Source organism: Gossypium hirsutum, chromosome A09 (genome assembly GCF_007990345.1).
Source record: "Gossypium hirsutum isolate 1008001.06 chromosome A09, Gossypium_hirsutum_v2.1, whole genome shotgun sequence".
Taxonomy (NCBI): Eukaryota; Viridiplantae; Streptophyta; class Magnoliopsida; order Malvales; family Malvaceae; genus Gossypium; species Gossypium hirsutum.
Window position 1 is genome coordinate 63,503,232 of NC_053432.1, and position 13,280 is coordinate 63,516,511.

A 13,280-nucleotide genomic window follows, 5' to 3' on the forward strand; every position below is an offset into this window, starting at 1 on the left:
CTATTTGATTACCAAGGAAAAAAAATTATAAAGAATTGTCAATAAATTTTTTATCTAGTAGCAAGAGTATTATATTGTAGACATGAGATATTGGTTCAATCCGAAATAACTCCATTCGTTCCCCAATTATAATATATATTTATTTATTTATTTACTTTAAAAAAATGTTAAACTAGTACAAATTTTTTAAATATATTAGTCTAACGTTAAAAATTATTTGAGTTACCTATTAGATTAAAGTTTAAGTTTAATTGGCATCGGTATTATTATAATTTTTAAAGGGTGTAGATTCAAGTAAATTTAGATGGATTAAATTTTTTTATGGGAGAGTTATTAATTATGGGTTTAAAGATAATTTAGAATATATATATTTAATTATATTAGTTTTAATACGTTCAGTTATTACAAGCAATGATTTAATAACTAACTCAATAATTAAATTAAATAATTAATTAAGAGAATTAATACATTTTACATAAACTCTTTTTGGAATAATTTAATTAATTAATTAGCATAAATTATATTAAATTGGTAATGTTTAATGTCCCACCTGATGTAGTTTGATAATGTCCCATTACCAAACACATTGCATCATCATCATCATCATAGGAGTGGTTGTTGGTGATCGTAAATTACCTGCGTGTAAAGTGAACCCAATCTTTACACAAAGAAAGAAATAGTTTGATTTGATTAGTAAATGCTACATTATTCGAAGCTTAAATAATTATTGGATAAATGTATTTATTAAGTAGAAGTACATATTTATCTTTCTTACAAAAAAATTGTTTTGATTTTAATGATATCGCACAAATATTTTAATATTTTTGGAATTAACATCACTAATGAGTAAATGTATTTTTATGGTCGTATGGTCTGTCTAGCTCGACTTAAATCAAGATTGAGTAAAAAAAATTTAATTTTAGATAATCTTACATTACTTGAATTTAAATTAAATAATTTTAAAAGATATTTTATTTAAATATTAATTGTAAAAGTATATTATTATCATTTAAAATAGTAAAATTGGATTGAATGGGTAGATTTTAAAAAAATGGGACTGTGACCCTCCAACTAAAAACTCTAGAGCAGAAGGATGTATACACTTAAAAAGTGATCCAAAATTCTAGGGCAAAAGCATATAAATTTAAGTTGGACCACTCAATTAGGTGAATAAAGGTAGCCTATAATGAGGAGTTTTTAAAGTTTGGTTGAAGCTTTAAAACGTGACAATAGGTCACATCTCAACCACAAAGTCTTAGAAGTTAAAATTAACATAAGAGTATTTACAGCTAAATTCAGCCTTTTTAACATTTGAATAATCTTTATCTTCTGAGGGTGAGGGAGAGTGGTTCTGGCTGCAGCAGTCACCACCTCTTAATTAGTAACCCTTACAATTTCACATCCTCAATTGAAGTTGATTGAGACAAGGGGGATTCAAAGAAGGAAACAGTGCATATATATATATATGTATATTGAATACTGGTCTAATCAGAGGACATAAAAATGAAGATAAGATGAAAAGGCCTTCACTAGAAATTAGAATGATCCATACACAATATTCTCCACTACCCTTGTGATTATAGTCATAGATATATATATTATTTCTTATTTGAATTTGAAAATTCAATGAGATGAATTTAAACTTAAATTTAACTCAATTTAATTTGATTATAATAAATCGGGATAAAAAAAACTTCTTAATTTTATTAATAAACAATGCATGTAACGCACTAAATAATTTATTTATGTTTCTGTAAATATTTAATATAAATATTTATCTGTTTTAGTGGTTAAGTGTTTTAGGTACATGTGTGAGGTTTTGGGCTCAATTTCTATTTTTGGCAAAATTTTGTTATTTTAGATCCAAGCCCTAGGATGTTAATTTTTGTTCCGATTGTCTGTTACTGATTTTTTTTATTTTCTCTTTCTTTCTCCTCTCTGAGTTTTTTGTGCCCTTTTCCCTGTCGAAATTTTCCTCTCCCAATCGCGGTGTCTTACTGCTCGTTCCGTTGTACGCTTTTGAAGGTAAGGGTTGTCATGGTGTTGTGGGAGTTTTCTTTTGTTCCTTTGCTTCTATTGATGCTCGAGTAAATCCGATAAACTGTTTTTGGTAGGTGCTCTTCAAGAAAACCAAGACCCTTCGGTGGTGTAGTGAAGTTTCGAGGCTGCTGCTGTCAAGAGTAAGCTTTTGAATCATTTAAGTGTAGTTTTCTGTTGTGTTCTCGGGTTGTGGCCAAGAGGTGTTTCGGTTGGATTTGAGAATTAAAGTAATTGTGGATGTTTTTGTTGTCGATTTTAGGTGCTGTTCGTTTTGGGGGTGTGAATTTTTCTAAAACCGTACTAGGTGTGTACCCTAAACATGAAAAATTGAGTTCCAGTGAAAGCCAAAAAAATATTTTGTCGACGCCACACAAGCTTGGAGAAGAGTTTGCTATCTCCACTATTTTGTTTTTAAGTATATGACATGTATCTAGATAAATATTTATGTAAGTAAATAGGGAATTAATTGATTCCGACACTTCAGTTTGATGTGTTTTGGTTATTAATATAAGGTGTTATTTGGTATATGAGTTATGATTTGTGTCTGGAATGATTATAAATGATTTTGGTATAGTTTGGATGTGTTTGAAAATGAAATTTTTAAGTCCCTTATTCCAGGTCTCAAGACATTTGAAGTGTGTCTGAGACATACAAACTTTGAAGCTAAAAATCTATAGTAACTAAGCCATGTATGTCTCGAAACATAAAAGATTTTGTCTCGAAACATACACTTACTTGTCTTGAGATAGGAACAACATTGAAGCTAAACTTCTACAGTGCCATGACAATGTCTCAAGCATACGAACTTGTAACTGAAAATTTTTATTTAAATTGAATAAGGCCTAAAATAAATTTTATATGCAACTAATCTTTATTAATAGCCTAATTATGTTTCTAAAAGTGTAATAAGTTCTTGAAATCATTATTAAAAGTTCAGGTTAAAAGTATTTAAAAGTAACATTCATTGCTCAAGTTCACTCATGTAAGAGGTGTTACAATCATGCATAAATAAAATATCATAAATGAGCTTTAAACGTGTTAGGCTTTCTATAGCTACTGCTGATTTAACTTTTGATGACTTTGGAGATAACTATTCTATCAAGTTCCCTGAAGAGATCTTGATCATTTGTCATGTGATTTGTACAAATGTTATATGCAAGCTAGCTCTCATAAGTCCTTTTACTTACAAAGCATGTTACAACAAACGTTTTCTCCTCTTGGTATTTCTCAACTGTTGCACTGGTTTCCCCTATTGCTGTTGAGTTCTACGAATCTTCTCCACATATCTTTGCCTACTGCATTTGTTGCATTTCACATCTGGGCTTCACCAACATTTATGCTGAAGATGATTTGTTTTTTTTACAATGAGGATAGGATAGATAAATTCCATTTGTCTCATTGTTGGTGTTACTTGGCTTCTTATGAGTCTTTTTTATTTTTTTTCTATTTTGTAGCTTTCATTTGTCTGTGTACTGGCTTGAAATGCTACTTCTACAAAATTTTCTTGCCTCATGAGCCTCATTTAGCTAGTAGCTCTGCCAAGGTAATACTTGATATAATTTTTGAATTCTCCAAGGAAGATATTATAGCTTCATACTTTTTAGGAAGAGTAACCGAAATCTTTTCAACAATTCTTCTATTAGGAAATTCTTTACCTAACAATCTCACCTTGTCTGCAATTGTAAGCAGTTGTTCAACGTAGTCATTTGCTACTTCAAACTCTTTCATTCTCTTTACTTCAAATTTTTGAACCAAGTCCATCGCTTGCATGTTCTTGATTCTTTCATTCCCTTCATATTCTTTTTTAAGATACTCCCTAAGTTTCTGTAGCGGATTCAATTACATGATTCTTGTGAGAATTGATGGTGAAACTATATAAAATATGCATGCCTTGACTTTAGCCTTCCTCGCCTTCTTCTTATGATTCTCCATCTATTCAACTGTTGGATTGGTTGGATGTTATGGATCGAGTCATCGGACGATTTGTAGGAAAATTGTTTGGTTCAGTAGGGCTTTCCCCCTTGTTTTTGTATCTTTATGCGAGTACCCTATGGTGAATGTGTGAAACTCTTCAAAGGAGTCACTTACCTTGGACTCATTCGAGAAAGTCTTAAATCTCTTAAAATTGAACTAATATCCCACAAACTATATTTCTCCCAAATTGGCCTCTTAAATAGAGGTTACATAGTTCAAATAAAACACTTACTAAAGTAATTAAAAGCAAATACTACTAAGTAAGGACTCCTAATGATATAAAATACTCATAAATAAAATCTTCTAATACTTCTAATGAAATAATAAACTGATCTCCTAATAATAATTAATTAATTGATGTCTAACTTTACTCTGCTCCAAGAAAAAGAGCTTGTTCGCAAGCTCGAGATTGAATAGCTCATGCATTTTTTTGGCTCGTTATTGCATGCAAGGATATGTTAGTTCCTTTATGCTTCTTTGTTTTCGCACAACATCGTCAAGATCTTTGATTTCCATCCAAATACTCTTTTTAATTGGTTCCTGAACGAGTATGATTTGTTATATGTAGCAAAGACCCTTTTCTTTTTGTTCTGTCACCTTTGCATGAGTTAACGTTTTAACATTGAGGGTTGTACTTATTAAACCTGAACTTATTGTTGACATCCCATCACACCCAAATTTGTTTTTAGCAATAGAAGAGGGAGTTGTCACTACCATGTTGGTATCTTTAGTACTCAAGCTTGTCTAGTGCCACAATTCTCTTAGCATGCTTATCATTCTTACTAGTTGTTACTTCTTTGTAAAGGCTTGTGCCAAATTCATTACCTGAACAAGGTTTGGGGGATTTTGCATTCTACATCAAGCATAATTAAGCCCATTAATCCTGCGGTAAACAAGTCGATGAGGAATTGCATAATCATCCTCCACTGCTTGTCAGGCATCAAGAGCTTGCAAGTAAAAAGTATCCTGACAACCGATGTTTGGTAATACTCTCTATTGAAGACTAGTATTGTGATTGTGAAGCTTGTTTCTTCCATTTTACATAGGTCCTTCAAGATCAAAAGTGCATAATTAACTCAACAACAAAATTTAAAAATTAGAAAAATTTAAATTATTCTAAAAATCTTACTTATTGCAACTGTATATGGTTGACTGATTTCGACAAATTATAAGGCATGAGTTTCAACTCATCTAACCCAAACCCGAAATAAAGTGAACATGAAGCAATCCAAATCCTAAATGATCTAAATAAATAAATCCACATAGAGTTATTCAAGGATCACACAGCTCGTCTGTTCTAGTAGGCCCTACCAAATTTAGTCTAAGCTTGGATAAAAATGTTTCGATCTCGAAACAACTCAATTTGATTTCAATTTAAATGATAACAAATATTTTTAAATTTAAATTTAAATTTAAATTTAAGTATAAAAATATATAAATATAAAATATATATTTGATTTTTTATTAAAATTTTAAACAATGAAGTGAGCTTTTCAGCCATCCTGAAATTAGCTTGAGCTTGGATGTTTTCCTTTTTTTTTTTTTTGAAATTAGATCACGAATTAGTCTCATCCATAAATTCTAGACCCTAATCTAAAATAATCTGAATGCCAAAACAACTCAATCATATAATTAATTCAAATGAAAAAAACTAAAACATTTTAAAATTTAAATTAACCTGATCTGATTCAAAATTAACTTGACCGATCCAATCAACAAATCTATCAAAAATCATCTCTAATTACTTACCCTAGAACTCATGTCACCCATCCTATGGGTTAAAAAATATCATTTTTCGAAATAATAGTATGTATTAAAAAATTATATTATGATAAAACTAAATTACTTTTAAGTTTATAGGCATTTTAATAATTATTATTTATTATTAGAGATAAAAAAAATCAGCTCTAAATGACATTGTATATCTTTAATAGGAATTATTTATTATCATAAAAAGAATTGATGGGTAGTTTTTTCTAAGAATATATGATATCAAACTTAATTAATAATAATGTTATAATAAAATATTGGGGGTGCAGCGATGTTTGGGAAGATTGGAGCCCAAAATATAAATTTATGGTAGGATAATAATAATAATAATATCACTTGTGATTCCTAAACTGTCATTAAGCTCTTAATCACATAGTAACCGTCTTTTAACAGTTAATGACAGTTGATAACCCAAGGAAACCAGAAACCTCTACATCCAAAATTCTAGTGTTTATCACTAGAAGCCTCTACAAGGAAATAAAGTTACTTTCTCTTTTCTTTTTGAATTTATACCATTCCCCTTTTTCAACCTTCTTTCTCTTAATAAAAATCCCCACATTATTTTTATTTAAGTTATGTTGAAGTTGTATTTTATAATGCTTTATTTTTTCTGGTAGTAATTTAATATATAAACGTCGTAATTTGTCGATTGATATCATTGTATTTATATTCTGATAATCAGTTACTCAACAATTTATATGTTAAAGAATTGAAAAGAAAATGAGTTTAACTTTATAAATAAATTTAACAGGTTTACCAATAACTAAACTAATTAAATTTAACTAATTTTATTATTTTTCTAGAAAAAAGAAATTCAAAATTAGACACTAATAATAACACTTCTTTTACTAACAAAAATTACCCAACAACTAGGTAGTGGGTGGCAAATGGCAATGCTTTCACTTTTTACCTCCCACGTAGAGAATTGAATTTTGCAACAACTCGAGGAAGTGACACTTGCCATCCCACATGTCACTCCATAGCCATGTCTAATACTGGTTATAAATCTGTTTCGTTGTAATCCATTACACTTTTGAATTGGATAAGAGTGAAAAGAAAGGAATATTGCAGGAAAAATGGCTCCCAAACGTCGAGCAAAAGTTGTAGTGAGGTCTACTAAGAAAATCGTTAAGGAAACTGTTCAAGTAGCTGTGATTGATAAAACAGAGGGAGACAACAATGGTGATCAACAACAGCTGGATACGGTTCCTTTGGAAGACATAGAAGAGGCAGAAGAAAGGGTAATCACTGAAATTCCCGTACAAGGATCAACTGAAGACAAAGCAGAAAAAGAACCCCACAAAGTAGAAGCTCCAGGCGAAAAAAACAGAGTGCAAGGAGAAGAGAAAACAGAGCCAGTTCATGAGGAAGAAGAACCGAGGAAAGAAGAAAAGAAAGGAAAGAGAAAGAGAAAGAGAGGGAAGAAAGAATTGGTGGGGCATGAAGGGTACAAGACGTACGTTTTCAGGGTACTGAAACAGGTTCATCCTGGAATGGCGATTTCATCCAAGGCAATGTCGGTGATCAACAGCTTGATGAACGACATGTTCGAGAAGATTACGAACGAGGCAACCAAGCTGTCACAGTACACGGATAGGAAGACACTGTCTTCGAGGGAGATTCAAGGGGCAGTGAGATTGGTTTTGCCAGGGGAGCTTGGCAAACATGCTGTGGCTGAAGGAAGTAAAGCTGTCACTAACTATGCTTCCTACGATATAAAACGCTCCAAATTGGTTTAGTTTTTCTAGGATGTATTACTCGATTTTAGGTAGGTTTTGATGTTCCTTGTTGTTGCCACCTTTGAATTTTGTTTCCTACTATAATTAGGAGGAGGTTGTATTTGTATCTGTATGCAAGTTTGATTTAGGTTTTCTAGGCTGTCTTAGTGGACATGTTTTCTACAACTATCATGTAACAAGTTGTTCATTTTCATGGTTTGCTTTAAATGTTTTTTCTATTATTATATATATACATTGTTGTAGGCTAATTTTAACCTATTTACACAAAAATCTAATTTAACCTTACCTAACCCACCAAAATTAAATCCAAAACTCAAAATCTCTTAACTACTCAAAGCTCAATTTACAATCAAAATTCTAATGGCCCAAAATAAATAAATAAAAATTTAGCCCACAACCTAAACTTTTTTCAATTAAATCTTAGCCTTTGTCACCACCAACTCCACTAGCCACACTTGTTCCACCACCTACTCCACTAGCCACACTTGCTCCACCACCACTTCTTCCTATAAATGAAGATATAAACAATAAAAAATATTTTGTAAATGGCTATATAAGCCTTTTCATATTTTGTATTTAGGGGAGGAATAAGTTTTGGGGGAGAAAGTTATTGTAAAGGATTTTTGAGAGGTTTTTTGAGAGTAATCAAAGAGAAGAGTTATTGTAAAGGCTAGTTTTTGGAGAGAGTAGTTTTTTGGAGATTAATCAAAGATCAAAGCAAAAGAGGTTTCTTGGTCTATTCTCATTTTAAGTTCTTTGTTTGCTTATCATTTTTTCTTTCAATCTTATTTTGTTTCTTTTATCTGAAAGTAAAAATAAAAGGAGGAAGCTTATCTATTTTTAACGAAAAAGTTTTTTTTGAGGTCCGGCTGCGGTGTACGGTGGCGCCGACGGTGGCCGACGACGATCCGATGATCGGACAGTGGCTGGCCTTGTGGCCGGAAATCACCCACTCTCTCCCTCTCTTTTTTTTTGTTATTATTATATTTTTTAATATTGTATTATATATATATATTCTTTTAATATATTAGGTATATTCTAAATTCTATATTACGTATATATATTATACTATTTTATGTATATATCTTTAATATTATATTATTTATATATTTTTTTCTACATGTTATCTTATGTATATATTTTAATTATATTATGTATGTATTTTTTACACTATATTATGTACATATTTTTTTTATATCTATTTCATACATATGTATATATTATATATATCTTAACATTACTAGTTATATTTTCACTATTTTATGTATATACTTCAAACACTATATATAGTATATTTCTAACACTATTACTATTTATAAATATATATATATTTTACGTACATACTCTTAATATCTTTATTATGTATATATTCGTTGTTTTTATTTCACATTGGATACTATTATTACGTTTAATATATCGCATGCATTGTTATTATTTTAATATTGTTGTCATATTTATTATTTGTTTCAATGTATTTCCAACTCGTTTATTTTTGTCTCCCGCCTATTTTATATCATTCTGTTGTTCATTACTTTAAAGATTTTTATTCATGTTTTTACTAATTTCAATAAATAAGGCAATATTTTGCATTTTGGAACATCGAAGAATTGTGCCCTAACTTACGGGATTTCGGTTCTCTTGTTGGTTCTAAATAGCTAAATATCCTTTTGAGTTTTGAAATGCACGGATTTCCAATTTAAATTAAAAGACGGCCTTGTGCTCGGGAATTCATGGTATTATGTCCTAACTTACGAGATGTGATACTCCGATATCTCGAGATAAGGAAATCTTTAAACAAATCTATTTAAGCTAATTCAAGAATTTTAAAATCAGTATTAATAGAAAAGATCGTATTTCAAGTCCCTTCCCGATTTTTAATTTTCGACATTAAGACACTAACTAATCAATTCGGTACCAATTTTTTAGGCGTGTCGAGGGTGCTAATCTTTCCTCACACGTAACCGACTCCCGAACTCATTCTCTCAAGTTTCGTAGACCAAAGGCCCTGTTTTAGTAAACTAAAATTGATTTATTAAAACAAAGGTGATCCGATCACACCTGATAAAAGATTGGTGGCGACTCCCGTTTTAATTTTCACTTTCAAACAAAGTCGATCCCCGTTTTCAAAAGAATGGTTTCGACAGCTTGGCGACTCCACTGGGGAATTCGAAAGTCGAGCCTTAAATTGATTTTTTTTGTCTTTTGTCAAAAATCGAAAATCAATTTTAAATTTACTGCATTGCATGTTGTCTGTTATTTTCGCGACTCTCTTCATAATATGCTTGCGTTAAGTGGTTTAATTCTTTGAGGTATCTTTGCATATCGCATCGTATTATTGGTCAATTTCACGATTTTAAGTAGAAGTGAAAAACTACTCCTTCGTGAGGTCTTCACCTCCGTATAGGATAGTGGATCGCTTTCGGGATACATCCGTACCTGCGTCTTCGTGAGGTTTTCACCTCCGTATAGCCGTAGGGAAATGTATTCCCCTGAATCAAACTCGGTCTGTGTGAACCTATAATGGGTGAGGATCGAGGAATCTGCTGGTTCAGGTACCTTTACTTTAGAACCAAACTACATGTAATGAGCCCTAGGAGCCTACCCTAGGTAGAACCACACCAAACCCTAGTGGTTACCTGATTAGGTGCTTATTTACTCACTATTTGCTTTGAATTCTATTCTTTGTATATAATACTAACTTGTTGTATTTTGATCATTTTCGCATGACATTTCATCATAAAAGGGTGTTGATTTACGTTCGGTTACTAATTAGAAGAGTTTAGCATGGAAAAAGGATTTCTTGATAGAATGGAGGATAATACGGCCGTCCGAGTGTGGTCTGAGAGAACGCAACAGGAGAAAGGAGATAGTTTGACCGAGGGATATGAATCGGAGTTGTGGGATTTCACTCGCATCAGTGTGACTCAGAACGACCTGCAAGCGTTAAGGGATATATGGAATAGTTGGAATGGCGAAGTCAAACAACTCTTTTACTGTAACTACGGTGACCTACCCTATTTGCTTGATGTAAAGGTGGACAAGTACTTGTTCCGGGCCCTCGTACAATTTTGGAACCCCGCTTACAGTTGCTTCACTTTCGGAGGAGTTGATTTAGTACCTACGGTGGAGGAATACATGGCGTTACTTAATTGCCCGAAGATTCAGGCCGATAGGGCCTATTCAAGACCTGTTAATATCCCTCCATTTTTGAAGAAATTGATGAATATCACGGGGATGAGCGAGCAATGGGTTGTGACCCGCATCAAGCAAAAAGGGGATAGTAAGTGTATTCCTTAGAGGAATTTGAGGGATTTTATTCTTGCGCACCCGGATTTTAAGAAAAGGGTTGATGTTTTTGCCTTAAGTCTCTACGGTTTGATCGTCTTTCCTAAAGCACTTGGATACATAGATGAAGCCGTCTCAGATTTATTCGATCGACTTGATAAAGGTACCACACTCGTCCCGGCAATCCTAGCAGAAACTTTTCGATCCTTGAATACATACCGGAGAGCGGGCGAGGGAAGATTTATTGGTTGCGCACAGCTTCTTTTGGCTTGGTTCCACAGTCATTTTTGGAAGGTGGAGAAGGTCTCCTATTGGGTATTCTCTAAGGATTATTCCTCATTAAGAGAATTAATGGCCACATCGAGGCGGGATGACATTTCCGAAGAGAGGTGGATAACTGTTCTCTAAAATTTACGGACCGAAGACGTTGAATGGAGGGCTCCGTGGTTGATTCCTGACGAGATCTTATATAGGTGCGGTAATTTTGACTGGGTCCCTCTGGCTGGAATATGGGGAGCCATTGGATACGCTCCACTGATGGTGTTAAGGCAGTATCGATCAAGGCAATTTATACCGGTGACACAAGGGTTGGCACAATGTGAGTTCCCCTATAAAGACAACAATTATAAAAAGAGGGTTCGCGAGATATCAGATGCATGGAACCAAACTCGAAGAATGAAAGGATTCACTGCAGGCCCGATGACGACCCCCGAGTATGAATGGTGGTGGGGTAAGAGAGTCAACGACAACATCCCTAGGCAGAATCAAGGGAACACACAACCGATAGAGGAGCATTTACGGGTCATCCCATCCGAGTTAGAGATCATTAAGCAAGATTTTGAGAAAAGAAACTCGGAGTTGGGGAAGAAGATAGAGCAGCTAGAAGAAGATAAAATGAAGTTGGGGTTAGACGTCGATATCCACAAGCTAGAGGCCGAGAAGTTAAGGAAATGAAAGAACAAGGCCGAGGAAGATTTAGATAGTCTGAAAACCGATTACAAGAAGCTTCGTATAACAATAAAAACTGCCGGATTAGGTAAAACGTCAGAGCAATGGCGTCAAGAGATTAAAGAGGAAAAGACTAGAGCCAACCATTGGGAGAAAAGATTTCAAGATGCCCGAGTACGAGAGGACACTCTGAAGAAGAGTTTGTTAGAAACCCAAAACGAAAAGGAGAAGTTACAAGCTCGAGTGGCTGAATTGGAAAGATTACTTCAGCAACATCGTAGCCATAATTCGATAATTAAGCTAAAGGCTAGTCTGAGCAGGATCGAAGAGTTGAAAGGGAAAATAGAAGAACTCAAGACCGCACTGCGAGATAGCAAAATTCGAGTGGAACTTCTTGAGACAAACGACGACCATTACAGAGAACAGCTTCACCACTCTCAAAACCAGATTAGAGATAGAGACTATGTCATGAGCGAAGCTATAGTTCAGGTTCGGGAGATAGCTGATCACTTGCAAACCTTGGCAGTTCAGGCTGATATATTGAGCTTAAAGTACGAGTAGAAATTAGACCGAGGCCGAAGCTTAGCTTGGCTTCTTAGGAAAGTTAAGACTTTAGGCATTAGGGCGAAGTCGTATATGTAATCATCCGTTCTATGTAAAGAAATTTTTCTTCTAGTGAAGTTCTTCTAATGAAATTGAATTGGAATCAACGCCTCTTTTTGCATACATTCATCCATTCATTGCATATACATATCCCATAATCATTCACTAAGGTTAGAATCATATAATTCGCAGTTGCAACACTTCAAATCTGGAACCACGCCATTCGTATAAAACGCGTCGACAAGCTAGGGCAATGGAGGCTGAGTTCAATGAAAGAATCGAAAGGATGGAAAGAGTCTAGAAGGAATTACAAGAACAACTGGCTAAGTCACAGCAAGAAACGAGGGATTTGATAGTAAGATCTCGAGAGGAATCACTTGAACAAAAGGATCAAATGGCTAGAATGATGGAGATGATATCGGTTTTGGTCAAAGGAAAAGGACCCATGCAGAACCCCGACAGTATGAAACCTCAATCAAGAATTAATCATGACCAGGATCCACTCTATCCCCCAAGATTCACTCCACCACATGCCCACGTAGCACAAAGAGGGTATACTCAAGGGGAATCCACAGGCTTGGAACAACGACTTATGTCATTTGCTCATCTAGGGCAAGGAACATTTATGTCAAATCCCAGAGCAACCCCTGCTAATCCTGTAGTTCCAGATTTAGATGATCCAGTCGAAATAGCCAAGTTGAAAATAAATGATCACGAGGCTCAAGAGAAGTATAAGAATTTGGAAGAAAGACTCAAGGCAATAGAAGGCACTGAAGTCTTCTCGGTACTAGGTGCTAAAGAACTCAGTTTGGTACCTGACCTAATCCAGCCTCCAAAGTTCAAGGTGCCTGATTTCGAAAAGTACGATGGGACAAGATGTTCAAAAGCACATCTTGTCATATTTTACCGAAAAATGATCGG

At 33.8% G+C, this 13,280-nt stretch overlaps 1 protein-coding gene across 3 annotated transcripts; it reads left to right on the forward strand.

Annotated features, from left to right (window-relative positions):
- The first annotated feature begins 1,326 nt into the window (after positions 1-1,326).
- Positions 1,327-7,749, forward strand: LOC107889085 (histone H2B.6). 3 transcript variants are annotated; one of them, XR_005901093.1, is made up of 3 exons: positions 1,327-2,025; positions 2,115-2,180; positions 3,495-3,584. XR_005901093.1 is itself a non-coding variant. In XM_041076410.1 (3 exons), the coding sequence occupies exon 3, from the start codon at positions 6,861-6,863 to the stop codon at positions 7,521-7,523; it is 663 nt and encodes a 220-aa protein (XP_040932344.1). In that variant the 5' UTR covers positions 1,839-2,025; positions 2,115-2,180; positions 4,820-6,860; the 3' UTR covers positions 7,524-7,749. The 3 variants fall into 3 exon arrangements, 1 of the variants encoding a protein (XP_040932344.1); XR_001681632.2 differs by lacking the exon at positions 3,495-3,584 and adding an exon at positions 2,300-2,565 and having other exon boundaries at positions 1,365-2,025; XM_041076410.1 differs by lacking the exon at positions 3,495-3,584 and adding an exon at positions 4,820-7,749 and having other exon boundaries at positions 1,839-2,025.
- The last annotated feature ends 5,531 nt before the right edge of the window (positions 7,750-13,280 follow it).

Excerpts from the sequence above, each read along its gene's own strand:
- LOC107889085 (XM_041076410.1), top strand. The coding sequence starts at position 6,861 with ATGGCTCCCAAACGTCGAGCAAAAGTTGTAGTGAGGTCTACTAAGAAA.